Raw genomic sequence first — 14,990 nt, 5'->3', positions numbered from 1 at the left:
ACACCCTTCATTATCAATTCATTATCAGAAACGTGTTATATTTTCAAGACACACTGTATTTACAAATGTACAAGTGAAAATACATCATAGAAGACAACACATACTTGAAGTAAATTTCCTAGTAGATCATGTCTTTCTTAAATAAGAACGTTCAATAGACCATATACTGTTTTACAATAATATATTTTTAATGTCTCTAGTTTCATCACTACGTAAAGCAAATGTTCAGATTTGTTGATTTTGATTTTTTTGAAATTTAGAATTACCGGTACCACATTGAGCTTGCTAGTAAAATCATTTCAGTCTCAAATCTTTATTTTCGACAATTCTTTTAAAGTTAATTTTCGAACAAAGTGGAATCTGTCATGGAAGGTTCTGCTAAATAATATTCACAAAAATACAGAAGTTAACGATTGGTTGCTTTTGATTTACCATTGTCATATTTACATATTATAAAATTAGTAGACGTTATCTATACTACTGTATTAACATAACAGACTCGAATTTTTTATCTTTAATACCGAGAAATCGGAAGAATACTGTCTTTTGTTTTATTTATTTTAAACATCATTGGCACTTGAAGATTACCAATTTGTTTTTAATTTTTCTCAGTTAAGCTTCGCTAATCAACGAAAATTCCTTAAAAATCCCGGAAATCACCTGGATTTTTTGGATTATACAATCTTGCGCTTGCGCAATACATTTACGCTAACGGGATCTTTAGCTTATGTTTCCACAATATCACATCTGCAGGAATAAACTCAGAAATGATAATACAAATACGGGTAAATTTTCATTGGAATTTCGCTATATATTCTGTTCATATATATTAATGATTTCTTATGAGAGAAAGTATAAAATAACAAATATACATTTCAACTTAGTACTTACTTTTGTCTTCGTGATGACAAAAAATATTTGACTACATGCAAAAAAGTGACATTATATTTGTTAGGAGAGTGAAGATAGAATATGTTTTATCGTAAAAATAAATAATGTCCTACGGACCCAGTTTTACAAAGAAAATACGTGTACGTTAAATTGGTGAAAAGGTGTTGAATTCTTCCATTCTATGGATTAAAATAGTTAGTTGAAAGGTATTTGCAGTCTCAAAAAGGTTTGTTGTGATGAATTTGACTGTCATTTTCAAGGCAACTTCATTAACTTTCTCCAAAATCGTTCTGGAGCGATTCTACAATTTTCTTCTACATTACGGGTATAAGGGGGGCATTCTAACTGTGGTGAGGGCCTTTCCAGAGACACAGATTATTCAAACTAAGGAAAGTGTAGTGAAATTAATAGCATTATTGTATTTTTATAACTTTGTTATGTAAATGTCAATAATAAGGTGTGTCAATGTACATATTTCGTAAATGTCCGATATGCAATGTCAACCCATGCACGCACGGGTCAAAGTCTAGTATTGAATAAAAAGAAGAAATGTGACGAAAATGCAGTAATACATGTATCTAGATATATCATTAAAAACTTTATATAAGATTGAAAATCAAGTACCTTTCCTTTTAAAGACAAGCATAAATACTCGTACTTTAATTTAGAATTTATAATATTGCCCCTCTCTTGCTTCTAGTGTGCTTGCCAAAGACCGGATACACCTCAAAGACATGATATATATTCCCCTGATATAAGGTTAAAAATGCCTTTTAATGTTTATTGATTGATTCATTATGTTTTGAAAGCCATGTCGAAAATACTTATACATGTATAAGAGCGATTGAAGATTGAACAAGTCGCTGAATCCCCAAATGAATATACTTAAGTACCTATAAAGCAAAATTAAATCTTTCGTGGCCAACCAGCTCTTACTATCTGGTGATAGTTACGTGTAGCACTTAAAGTTATATACCCTCAAATCTAGTGCTTTTTAGTGCTCTAACCACCTAAATATGATCGGATCAAACTAGAAAGCCAAGCAATATATGCTTTACTAGTGATATCCTTTAGTTGTATATAACCCACATTATGCCTAATAATCTATTCTCATGTTTTTATTTAGAATCTAACACAGACGAGGTGAAAAATGAAACAAAGATGCTCCATGAACTTATCACGCAACGTATTATGAATGAGACAGGTATGTATTATTGCATATAGAATTCAAAATTCAGTGTTTAAGGCTTAGATGCCACCATTTATTTGCTTTAAAAAATCATTTTTATATCTTATTTTCTTATTGAATCACTTTACATCACAGCATTATTATTTAATTGTGTCAGCGCGTACACAATAACATGACGTTACACATTCAAAAGTTTCAACAATATATTTTTTTTGTATCTGATTTAAAAGCATATTACAGAAGACAAGAAATCGGAGTAAAATACAAAATGCCCAATTGTGTATAAAAATGAAAAGGTGTTGATACAAACCGATAATTTTTAAAACAAGAAAATCTAACTCGGTTACAAAAACACTTTCAGAAATGTGGTACGACTTAAAGTGACAGCGGTGAAACCAACTGAGCTATTCAAACCTTAAAATAAGATTTTAGGTTTTTGGCAAATTTCGACATGAAGGCAGGGGTGTATCTAAAAAATAATACTATCTGTAGCTCAGTCAATAGAGTCGTGGTCATGTCCTAGGCGATCCGGATTCAAGCGAAGAGTACCGCAATTTTTTTTTTCCTTTTTTTTTTTTTTGCTTAGATTTTCGATTTTTTTTTGTATAGATGAGTTTTATCTTATTTGTTCAAAAATCGGACGGACGACCAACTCGTTGCTCGCAACGAGAACGATCTAGTTATTATTATTTTATTTTAAAATCAACGATAAGTAGTTTTGCATGGCATGAAGTATCTAAGCTTAATTTGAATAATTTTGCACATCCTTTTCTTTAAATATTAATATTTAATTTTCGGGCTTTTTAACAAAAAATCCGAGCTATAGATGGAAAACAACATATGAATCGCGTGCTGTGTAATATCTAAACAAGAGGCCCATGGGCCACATCGCTCATCCGAGCAACAATAGGTATGATAAAGTTCCCTTAACGGAGTCATAATACAAACTTTCTGAACAATTTAGTATAATACTATTACATGTAGATCGTGTATAAATAAAAGTTCATTTTTTCATCCTGGATATTCTTATGTTTATAATCAAGTCCCTCTTCTAACAGGATGATTTTATAGTGATATCATCTGTTGAGCATTGCAGTTCTCAAAGAGATCCTAAACAATTGTTTTATATAGGATGTAAACCTACAAACTCTTAACCCCTTGTGATGCCCAAGAATCGTCCAGGGGCCAAAGTCTAAACAATTTTAAAGAATCAGCAATATGTCAAACTGCTTGCATATAAGTAAAACATATGTAATATTATTTCAGTTTTTGTGAATCATTAGAATATTTTCCATTGTAAAATTGGATCCCCAATGTAGCCCCCACCCTGCTCCTTAAGGTTTTGATATGAAAGAATTTGAATCTACATTATCTGATGTTGATTTCAGTAAAATTACAGCTTTTCTAGGCAAGTAGTGTGTAGAAAAAAGATATTTTTTTAAAAAAATCTATTTATATTCCTAAGTAAATGTTGCCCCCCCCCCCCACTCCACACGATGAGACTCTATCCTATCGCTGGGGATCCTGGTTTGAACCTGAATCCACCCTACCTTAGGATGCTTCCACGCAAGTTTCAGCTAGCTTTCCTGTTGATTACTTTCTGAGAAGAAGCTTTTAAAAGATTACACTATACACATGTATATGTATATTCCTATTTAAAAGTTCGACCCCCCCCCCTTTGTGGCCCCACCTTACCCCCGGGGCCATGATTTGAACAAACCTGAATCTACACTATCTGAGGATGCTTCCACACAAGTTTCAGCTATTCTGGCCAAAGGGTTTTTGAGAAGATTTTGAAAAGTATCAACAAATTTTCAATGAATTCTAATGATCACCTTGAAATAGAGCATGGCCCTTCATTTTAAAAACTTCAATCCCCTTTACCCAGTAATGCTTTGTGTCAAGTTTGGTTGAAATTGGCCCAGTGGTTCTGGAGAAGAAGTCGAAAATGTAATAAAGTTTACAGACGAACGGACAGACGGACGCCGGACAAAAAGTGATAAGAAAAGCTCGCTTGACCTTTCGGCTCAAGTGAGCTAAAAATGAATTGATGCTGTCAAATTCTATGATGCATTATGTGTCAGTTATATTTCTGGAATGTTTTTTTAAACAAATAATAATAAAGAATATTCTAAGCCAGCATTAGTATTTACTTTTAGATTGGATAGTCTGCCCTTGATTCCGAACGCTACCGCTATAGAAGTGGCGCTTTGGTCGCAAGAGAGGCGAACCAGTCATATTGACCAATGGCGAAATAATGCTTACAACTACAAAAAAATATCTAATTTGGTCGTACCAAGAATAAAATCGGTCTTTTTCAAGTTAGCCATAGATCAGTTTTCTTGAAAAAATAGTGTTCTAAATACATTTCATCGAATTAACGATTAATTTCAACTACTTAGTCTTGTCAGCGGTAACGTTTTTCCATTAATGTTTGTGCTTAGGTCCAAACACTTTTTTACTTCTGTAACTGAATAGGGGAAATTAGATAACAGTCAACTCTACAAAAACCATATGCAATACACCATTGTTAGAGTAATTATTTATGTAGTTGCAAATAGAATAGAGAATAAAAATCAACAACGTTTCTGCATTTGCATCCGAAAAGTAAATGAAATCTAATTGTTTTGTTTATCAAAAAACCATATTACAACTAAATCTAAATTTTTGGTGAAACTGTTATATATTAAAATTTTAAAAAAAATAACAAGAAGACTTACGTGTAGTCTTGTTCAATCGCATTTTCTCTGGCCTTTCTGGCCGGAAAAACACCTCGAATGTATTAACATTATCGGATGTTAGAATTTAATACAAAATGGAGTCGCTTCTTATTAAAAGAAGTATCGGCTAGACAGCATTGTATGTCGCTTTTTAGGGTTAATCATTGACTTAAATGAAGTCTCGTTTACATCTTAACAGCTCGTAAAGTGTGTTCTATTTACATCAAGTTTATAAAAAGGGAAATTGTCATTGACGCCTTTGTAATACATTCGAAGTGTTATTAAGATCTGCGGCAAAGGTCTGGGAAGGTCTGATTGAGCCTTGGTACATGTAAGTTCATTTTATGAATTTTGACAATAAACACAGAACATAACTAAAATGCTTGTTTCGACAATGAATGTATATTTTAATATTTTGTAGCATTTAAAGATGACATTAAAAGAATGTTATTCACCATAATCCATGCGTCAAGTAAGTAGATATTATATTATATAGATCCAGCAAAAATGTATTGCTTGTTACTCCAAAATACATTGTATTTATGTCAATATGAAGAAAATAGCAAATTTTTTACACATTGTAAAATATCTTTCTATTCGTTAATGAGATTTACTTGATTCAAAAGTGCATTTCATTTTCTTCAATAAATAACGCGTAAGTAAATATTTTTTCTCCGCTTTTTTCTTTAAAATGTCAATTTGTGTTTCCATAGCTCTATTTTTAGTTTAAACAGGTTGGTTTTTTAATCAAAAATAAAATGTATAAGAACAAAGTTCATTTAGTGTCTAATTCGTTGTGTTCGTGTTATTGTTTGAATTAAAAGCAGGTAGTAAATATGATGATTGGTTGAAAGATACACGCACACCAATCTGAGCTTGTTTTAAAATTCTTCAGAACCAATCCATCTCCCGTTGGTTTCACATAAGGCCCATACTTTCTGAAAAGGATGTAGTATAGTACATATTATTAGTGATTGGATTTACACAGGCGTAACATTTTTTTTGGGGGGGGGGGAGGGGATCGGGGGTTCTATTTTCAAATTAAAGTATAGTGATCATCCATTCCGAATTTGAAAAGTAAAGAATACTAAATTCACGTTGACTTTGAAAATTCCCAATTTTAACAAAATGAAAAGAAAACAATACCTCACTTAACGAGTGCTTTGACCCGTACGATAATCATAATACTAAAGAAGGGTATGCAAATCTTATCGTGTGTTCTGGTTCTTTAGAGTCCTCAGTTTACTACAATGTGCACATACAATTTATCAGAGTACTATTGGGTAGTTAGATGGATAAGTCGATGATGAACGTTCATGAAATCAAAACTTACAGTTTATATCATAATTTGCCTCCAATTAAGATAATCTGTAGTCTTTAAGGGTGATATGTGCGGCCCTCTTGTAAATTTTGTTTGAAAAGTATGCATACAAGCACAGGACAATGCCTTTTTAATCGCATAGAACAGATGTTGAACTGCGCATCTACAGCCTTATTTTGAAGATTCAAAAATATGAAAAAATAAGAAGGAGGTTTATTGGTGTTCTCTCTACAACCATTTGTTGAGAAAAATGTCTAAGCTTGCTTATTTAAGCTGTAACGTTGTCTAAAAATAAGGTACCCTATTCTTAAAATTGGCCTCAAAAACCACAGAATACATTTGTCTGTGTCTATGGAGGTACACTGCAGATATATTTTCATTTAAATATAATGTATACATTTTAATTTAAGACAATCAATTTTTTGAACCTCTGTCCCACTTCTAATTTACACTTAAAGAACTAACAAATTCCCATAATACAAGCATGGGGCAGGTATAGAGATGTAAATCAAATTGACATTTTTTTTATTCTATGAAAATATAACGTATATGTGTCTCCATGGACACATGCGTTCTAAGTATAGACCGAAGTTTTCTTGTTCTAAAAATATATCCCATGCCGACTGAAAAAAATAGGGTACCCTATTTTGAGGCAAAGTTAAGATTTAAATGAGCAAGATTCAAACTTTTTCTCTACAAATGGTTGTAGAGAGGACACCAATGAACACCCTTCAAATTTTTTTTCTTCATATTTTTAAATCTTTAAAATAGGGCTGTAGCTGCGCAGATCGACAACTGATCTATGTGATTAAAAAGGCACTGTTCTGTACTGTATGCATACTTTTCAAACAAAATGACATATGTAGGACTTCATATTTATTGCTTTTATATCTTTTTGCAACAATTTTGGCCAGTTTCGGGCAAAAACAAACCACTTCAAAAAATGTTTACATTCTTATCCTCAAATGTAGTGATTGTGGCCGCACATCCTCCTTAAAGTAATCCAAGACGAAGTAATTGAAACTTTTGTAGGTGGGTTTTTTTTTGCGTTAGACGAATATTGTTTATCTTTTGCGACTTCTCCTGGGTTAAAATGGTACAAATTCTATGTTGATATAGAGCAAGATTAACTTGTAACGCACGCTTTGTAACAATTTAATATTTCTCAGGGATTAAACAAATAGATTTCAGTAGTGTTTAATTATTTAGTTTTTTTCCCGAACACCTAGTGTGTCTGAAAGATGTAAAAACAAGTCTGTCTTTCTTTTTCTTTCGGTGGTATTGTTTATTCCGTACTTTAAGATCATTTGACATGTAAAAAATGATATATAAATTCTTTTATTATTGCTACAGTTTGTGTACGTGATTGCACCGATAAAATTGATGGAGACTACCAATCCTGCTACACTTGTGAAGGATTTATCACATGCAGCAATGATGTCTTGGTACCCAAAAATTGTTCGGAGAGCTATCCTGACAGACCCGTGTATTGGGACAATATTAAACAGAAGTGCCTATTTAAATCCCGTACATGTGATCAAAAGTATACATTTGACGACTAAAATATGTGCTATTAGAATATGATGTTGAATATAACAAATATAACAAAAACTTTTCTGTATTGGATAACGATATGTCATTCGTAATTTGCAGATGATTGCCTTTCTTGTTTTATTCTTGTCTGCGAATTCTGATTAAAATAATTCCTCGGGAGTTTAAATTAATTCAATTCTTACAAGCTATCTGTTTGCTACAGAATTTGTGAATTAAATGAAGAATACAATTATGGCGATTTAAGCTTTATAAATCGAAAGAGGTTAATTTGCTATAGGATTGACTTCAGCAATACTTTTTTATTCTGTCTAAACCGGTGATATTTTTATATTACCAATTTTATGCAAAAATATGTTTGGTCTTGTCTCTGAAGTTCATCAGAAACAGATTTTAAGTCAGCGGAATCATAAGTATGACCAATGGATATGGGATTACTGGATAGTCTGTGTTAAATGAATACTTGCGTTTTATACTGAATTATATTTTATCAAAGTAATTCAGTTAATAAAAAGCATGCGTTTGTAAGGGGTGGAAAATGTTTAAAAGATAAACCCACAACCCTATTTTAGTTATATATCAACAACTGTGCATATTGATGAATCTAAATATTGATGAATTTATTCTTTCCTTCTCTACTCCATGGTACTTGGCAGAAGAAAAAAAATAGTCCAGTCATGATACTAAGACTATAAATTCCTGACCAGAAGCCAAGTGGTTCCGGTCCTGGGACGACGACTGTGAAAAGTCATTTTAAAATTTATACAAAAGAGACTGAGTATTTAAAACAAATGACCTCCGATTGTACAACGGATTTCAGAGATACCACTCGAGAGAGTACTCGTATCTTTTTAATCTGAAATAGAGAATGGTGTGTTCAGCTAATTAAAATTATGATCATGTCTAATTAAAAATATTTTTAAAAGATGAAAAAATCTTGGAATTTCCCTCTTTCAGACAATGCCAGACATATGAAATTTATTTAGTTCCGAGTTTCTTAGCAACAAAACTTCTTTATAATATAAATCACAAAACTATTATGTTCTCTCGACCTCTTTTACATACATCAAATCGAACTTGATATGTGCAACACAGTGATAATTGAAGACTTAACAACACTAGAATTCGTCGACTGTAAATTTTATTCGAATGATATATTGGTCCTTCAATTGTTACATAATCCTGTAAGTTTATTCTCATAAATCACACGCGACTTTTTTCAATCCGGAAGTAAAGATCGGTCAAAATTAACAGATCCTGAGTACGTTCAGAGTCTACGGTGGTCATGGTAAGTTTGGTGGTTACTACTGGGTTTTTTTTTATTTTTTATCCAAAGTAATATCATGCTTTCTCTTCAAAATCGATGATTTGGATTTTGATAATGATACATTTAATAATCTATTTTAAATGAAACTGATTGAAAATTAAAAATTACAGCTAAGTTTATAGTGTTGGTCATATAATGATTTACGTAAACTGTATCTTTGAATTCCGAAATGGAATCGTTTGCATATCGGTGATTTTATTAAAATTCCGATTGAAAACTAAGTTTTTCGGATGCATACTTAAGGTTTCTATTATATTACAAAGAATTAGGAATCGTTCTGAGTATTATGAATTTTTCAAATACGGTAAGGGGTGATCAAATCTAATAGAGCCCTGAATGGTTAATGATGGATTTGATCACGCCCGATCGTATTTGATCACCTGATAATATTCAAAGAATGATTCCTCGTTACTTATTTTTATATGATTTTCAGGAATCGTGCGATTAAATGTTATAATAGTCATTGATGAAAGGTATTCGACTATACGTTATCAAATCGATTCGTAGTGTTATCACAGACAAAGACATTGAAAAATGTAAATATTTAAAATATATATATATATATTATATATATATATATATATATATATATATATATATATATATATATATATATATATATATATATATATATATATATATATATATAACGCCAGACTTAACACCGAGATAAACTCAATATATTTTTGGATATTATATATATATATATATATATATATATATATATATATATATATATATATATATATATATATATATATATATATATATATATATAATCAAAAAAGAAAATGAACAGTTCCAAAGTTTCTATTCACTAGCGCTTTCTGGATTTACATCCTTCTTCAGGTGAACGTACATAAGTTATATATATAGTATACATCTAAATTAGTGTTTTACCTGTATCTTTAAACTCAATCACCGTTTTGTTGTCATATTTATTTATAATCATTTATAGTAATAAAATGTTATCAAATCTCATTCTCTTCTATTGGAAATGTTATTGTGTAATAAAAAGATACTAATGTAAAGGCCATTTTTGATGGTTCACCGATTGTGGATCTACAGCTAACTCTTTCGCGAGTTAAACAGTCTCACATTGGGTTGAAATTTCCATGTTGTGGCATTTAGTCTTAAAAAGTAAAAGTAAGAGGTGACGAGGATCCTTGCACCTTTTTAATCAAGCCAATTCATTGTTCGTAATTGTCAAAGTCGTTACAATAGCACATTAAAAAATTACAATTTTGTTGAATTTTATTTAGGAGCTAAACGAAGTAGTGGTTAAAGTAGACAGATCGAAAATGGAAAATGGACAAGATCAATCCACTGCAGATGTGACTTCAGAGAAACAGCACGAAGTAACCTTCTATAGTCAGGACAATCTATGAATAAATTAAAGTATCTAATGAAATCAATGTTGACAAAAACTTCTTTAATAAAGCATTAAATCAATCAAAGCATAGGGTCATTCAACTATTATTTCGATCTTTATTATTATCACGTTGCTTCTTTTTTCAACTCGAGATGAAGACTTCGAAAGGGCATATCTTAACGAAGTACGTGGTGCTGTATTCTTTCATCCTGGTCACTGTCGTATTATCAACAATTATTGCTAATCATGTAAGCACAAAGAGTCTCATGGATAGCATCCCCAATCAGATCAATCAGAATATATGGACGATACCAGAATGGAGTATTCTTGAAAATTTATCATCCATTCAGGCAGAGATAAAACATGCTCTGCAAATTGGTAATTAATCATTTAATTGTGGCAATATTGATATAATTTCCTAAGAGCCAACCTAGATTTGTAATTTTAAGTGATAAAAAAAAATACTTTTTTCAGGTTTGGGTCGATATACATCGTAAAGTAATGCATTACATTACCATTACTTCATGAATTTTGGCATTAAATTCCAATTAGGCTATTATTTTTTTGTCCATGATTAGAGAAATTGATTAGGGTGTTGAGCGGTTAGATTATCCAGAGGGCATTTTGTGTTGTTGACACATTCTTAATATTAAAAATTTCATTGGATGAACAACATTTTGAGGTAAATTTTTGTAGTAATTTTTTTTTATATACATGTATCAGCTTAAATATAGAACTATTTCTTTCTTCGTCAAAATGAATTTTAATCAAGTACAATTTCAATTTTTTTAATTTATCACGGTTTCAAAAAAGAATATGCATATTTAATAAGCGTAGTAATGCATACCCTAGTAGAAGTGCCTTGTAATTCCAGCGTTATACTAGATTTTGGAAAGTAATGCATTATATTACCATTGCTTATAATGCTAAATTTAGGGCATTACACATTACTTGCATTACTTTGAAAATATATAATGCATTGCAATGCATTACTAATACATTTCGCATTATTACAAACCTATCCATTTTTCTGAAGCGATTCTGTAATTACAATGTTTAAAGTTTTAACAGTGTTAATAGAAAGAATATCAACATGCAGTGAGCATATCAGTACTCAAATTTCACAAATGCTAATGATACTAAGCAATATTTATCTTTACTAGACTTTGACCCGTGCATGCACATGTTGACATTGCATATATTAGGTCTGGCATTTTAAAAATAGATACATCAAATTTGCACACCATGTTGACATTCAGAACTCTCGGAATTTTTCATATTAAACGCACTTAGAGTTATCTCCAGTATTTTCTTTCACGAATAGGAAAAAAAGCAAATTTTTAATGAAAATTTACACGTATATGTATTATCGTTTTTGAGTTTATCCATGCATTTAGCGTTAATGTAATGCGCATGCTCAAGATTGTAAAATCCGAAAAATTCAGACGATTTCCGGATTTTTTAAAGGAATTTTTGTTGATTACTAATTAGCGAAGCCTGATTGAGAAAAAATAAAAACAAATTGGTAATCTCCAAGTACCAATGATGTTAAAAATATATAAAACAAAAGACAGTTCTCTTCAGATTTCTCGGTATTAAAGCCCAAAAATTCGAGTCTATTATTTTAATATAGTAGTATAGATTTTGGAAATTTTAGCCATGGCCATCGGGTCTAATGATTTTGAAAAAAATGTGACTAATTATTTGTTTGCATTTCAATTAAGCAGCGAAAGTCGAGAATCCAGAGTATAATTGTGTCTTGTATTTGTATCCTGCCATTTGCAATATCTGTTTTTGGCAATATCTTTTGAACAAACCAGCTAAGCTCTTAAACTTCGGTAAATGTATACTACTATAATAGTCTGGCCACGGTTACAATTTTTATTTCCATTTTGTTGAATTTCTTGATAAACACACATACCTGTGAGTGAAAAACTATTAGAATAAATACATGTATATGGCAAACATTCTAAGATTTCTTCCTTCATACATTTCCGGAGAAATTTACAGACAAGAAAATGTGTTTCTTACGGGGATTTATAATGGGAAGTTCTTCTTTTTATCCATTCAAAAATTCTTGGGACTGCTCGCACAATTTTTCAACATTAATATGTTCTGTAGTTATATCTTGTTTATTGTCAATGTTCAATATTTTACCACATAGATATAAAGAATGAAACAAAGAGTGCTAGTGAATTGGTTCTACAGCGTTTTTTGAACGAAACGGGTATGTCTTGTACATAAATACTCTAACCTTTAAGCAATTGAATTGTTGAAACAAAAAGTTTAACATTGATAATAAACAAATGAAATACGCATTTTTTTACCGATACATTGTCCTGATTGTACTTATATTTCTAGATTTTATTTCATGGAAAAAGGATATGAATAGGAAAATTTTCACCATGATCCATTTATTAGGTGAGCATTTCGATTTTACCCGAACAGTAGTTCGCTTGGTTGATAATACACGTCAAAATGTAGAATATTCACACTAGATTGGAAAGATCATTACTAAAATCCATTCCACCTTTGTTTATTTGTATTTGACTTTTAACCTGCTACTGACTGTTCAGTACTCTAAAGGCAACATTTCTTTCAACCATATCAAATGCTAGTACACAAGTATTACGATATTTTAATTTTTCTGATTTTTTTAATTCTTTCATTACAAAAACTCAATGGTAAATGTCATCCAAAATATTGGCAGGGGTGAAACAGAAATATGTATTAATCTCTCATGATTGTAACTTTCTCACTTCATTACATATCATAAGATCGCCATTAAAAAAATACACATGCATGGAAAGAATACATTAGCAATTTTTCATCGTCTCCAAAAATATGTCGGTCTAAATATAATACGTAATACTATGATATCAAATATTAGATTATTTTATTGGTACTCTCTGTATTCTTGATACTCATAGGAAACATACAATTATGTGATATATTTGCAAAATTTTAACTTTGTTTTAAGTGACGGATCAAAGCATATATTTTTGTGTGTGGAAAAGCTCTGGTTGAATAACTGATTCTGATTAACTCATTTAGTATTTCTATCTCAGTTTGCGTTAACAACTGTACTGGTCGTCCTGATGGAGACTACCAATCCTGCTACACGTGCAATGGATTCGTTTCATGCAGTCTTGGTATTTTATCTAACAGAACCTGTGCATTTAGTGATGATGACAAAATGGTTCTATGGGACAATATTAAGAAGAGATGTGGGTATAGTTCTGATACGTGCAACCCAGACTATCTACTGGTATGAAACCAGGGATCTAAATAGCTCTGCTCTATTTTTTTTTATCATCATTTGTATTTATTTTTTGTTTCTTTGACAAACTTACGATGTACCGCTCTATGGGGGGGGGGGGGGGGGGGGGGCGCAAACGGACGAAATATGAAATATAAGCTAAATTTGCAAAAATATATGGATAGAAATATCAAATTATTGTTTAAATGTTTTTTAGAATATCATGAATATAACGTAACACACAAACTATCTAGAAGTTTGGTCAGCGCTGAAAATTAGGAAGCTAAAGTAACAGTACTCAAAAACTAGTGAGCTATGAAAATTGTTCATTACCTTCCTGAAAATCTTCCGCCACAAAATATAGTCCCAAACTAAAGTCTGTAAAAATGTATTTTTTTAAAAACAATTTTATTGTTTTATTGTTTCATCTCTGTAAATTAATATAACGCCGTTAATCTATATTTCACATCTAGATCTGTAAACCATAGTAAATGCGATCATTTATGTTTCAGAAGTGTTAAACTATAATTAACATTGAAAACAACCATTTACGATTGCAAAACATAATATACTTGATAAATACAGTTTCACGATTGTGAAACTATGATTAACAAGTCTTTACTATGGTTAACGTATTTAATTATATTTTACAAATATGAATCTATATTTATCAGCAAAATCTATTGGTAACATTGCAGTCAGATAAACTTTGATTATCGTTCGTTAACTATCAACTATTGTTTACAACCGTTAAATGAAAACTATAGTTAACGAATGGTTAAGTATAGTTTGCGGTTTGTAAACTATAGTTACCAGTCAATAAACCTAATTTATCAAATGTGAAACAATGTTCAGCTCATTTTTGTGAATTTGGCATGCCATAATAATAGATGATGTATTTTTTGAACTCGGGTAACATCATCCTACTTCTCAGCTGTTATGTGGTGGTATGTATCTCGTATACGGCTGGTCTGAGATCAGAGAGACGAGCGGATTTTTATTTGTCGTTTGAAATAAATTGTAAAATGTAATGGTTTAAAATAACTGTTATTTAACTTGTCAGACTATCATCTATTTAATAAATTGATTCAATCTCATGCATTAGAAATATTATTTCTATTTATTTTAACTCATAACGAGTCAAAGGTTTATAACGAACTTTCATTGTCAAGGCAAAACCAAACATGACATGGCGTATTTGGGGCGAAGGGCTTTGACGGAAAGCTAGATGATTCGGAAAATGTGAATGTAGTATGTGTGTTTTGGAAAACTCCTTTTCTAGAACGTTTAGAATCGCCGATAACAATAAAACATAAACTGCTTATGTTGTTGGTATTACTGGCTATTTTGTAAAATAAAA

The 14,990-nt window shown here is 31.1% G+C and overlaps 2 protein-coding genes across 3 annotated transcripts in view; both read left to right on the top strand.

Annotated features, from left to right (window-relative positions):
- LOC128171091 (uncharacterized) overlaps window positions 1-7,849 on the top strand; it is a 26,678-nt gene extending 18,829 nt beyond the window's left edge. For both annotated transcript variants that reach the window (XM_052836853.1, XM_052836848.1), the window contains 3 exons: window positions 2,018-2,095; window positions 5,222-5,272; window positions 7,475-7,849. In XM_052836853.1, the coding sequence (XP_052692813.1) occupies window positions 2,018-2,095; window positions 5,222-5,272; window positions 7,475-7,683 (338 nt within the window). In that variant the 3' untranslated portion in view covers window positions 7,684-7,849. The remainder of the gene's footprint in view (window positions 1-2,017; window positions 2,096-5,221; window positions 5,273-7,474) is intronic.
- Window positions 7,850-8,791: 942 nt separating this feature from the next.
- LOC128171107 (uncharacterized) lies at window positions 8,792-13,734 on the top strand. Its single transcript, XM_052836864.1, has 6 exons — window positions 8,792-8,960; window positions 10,262-10,357; window positions 10,524-10,749; window positions 12,536-12,598; window positions 12,733-12,792; window positions 13,440-13,734. The coding sequence occupies exons 1-6, from the start codon at window positions 8,958-8,960 to the stop codon at window positions 13,643-13,645; spliced, it is 654 nt and encodes a 217-aa protein (XP_052692824.1). The 5' UTR covers window positions 8,792-8,957; the 3' UTR covers window positions 13,646-13,734.
- Window positions 13,735-14,990: the final 1,256 nt, after the last annotated feature.

Source organism: Crassostrea angulata, chromosome 1 (genome assembly GCF_025612915.1).
Source record: "Crassostrea angulata isolate pt1a10 chromosome 1, ASM2561291v2, whole genome shotgun sequence".
NCBI lineage: Eukaryota > Metazoa > Mollusca > Bivalvia > Ostreida > Ostreidae > Magallana > Magallana angulata.
This window is presented reverse-complemented; position numbering and strand designations above follow the sequence as displayed.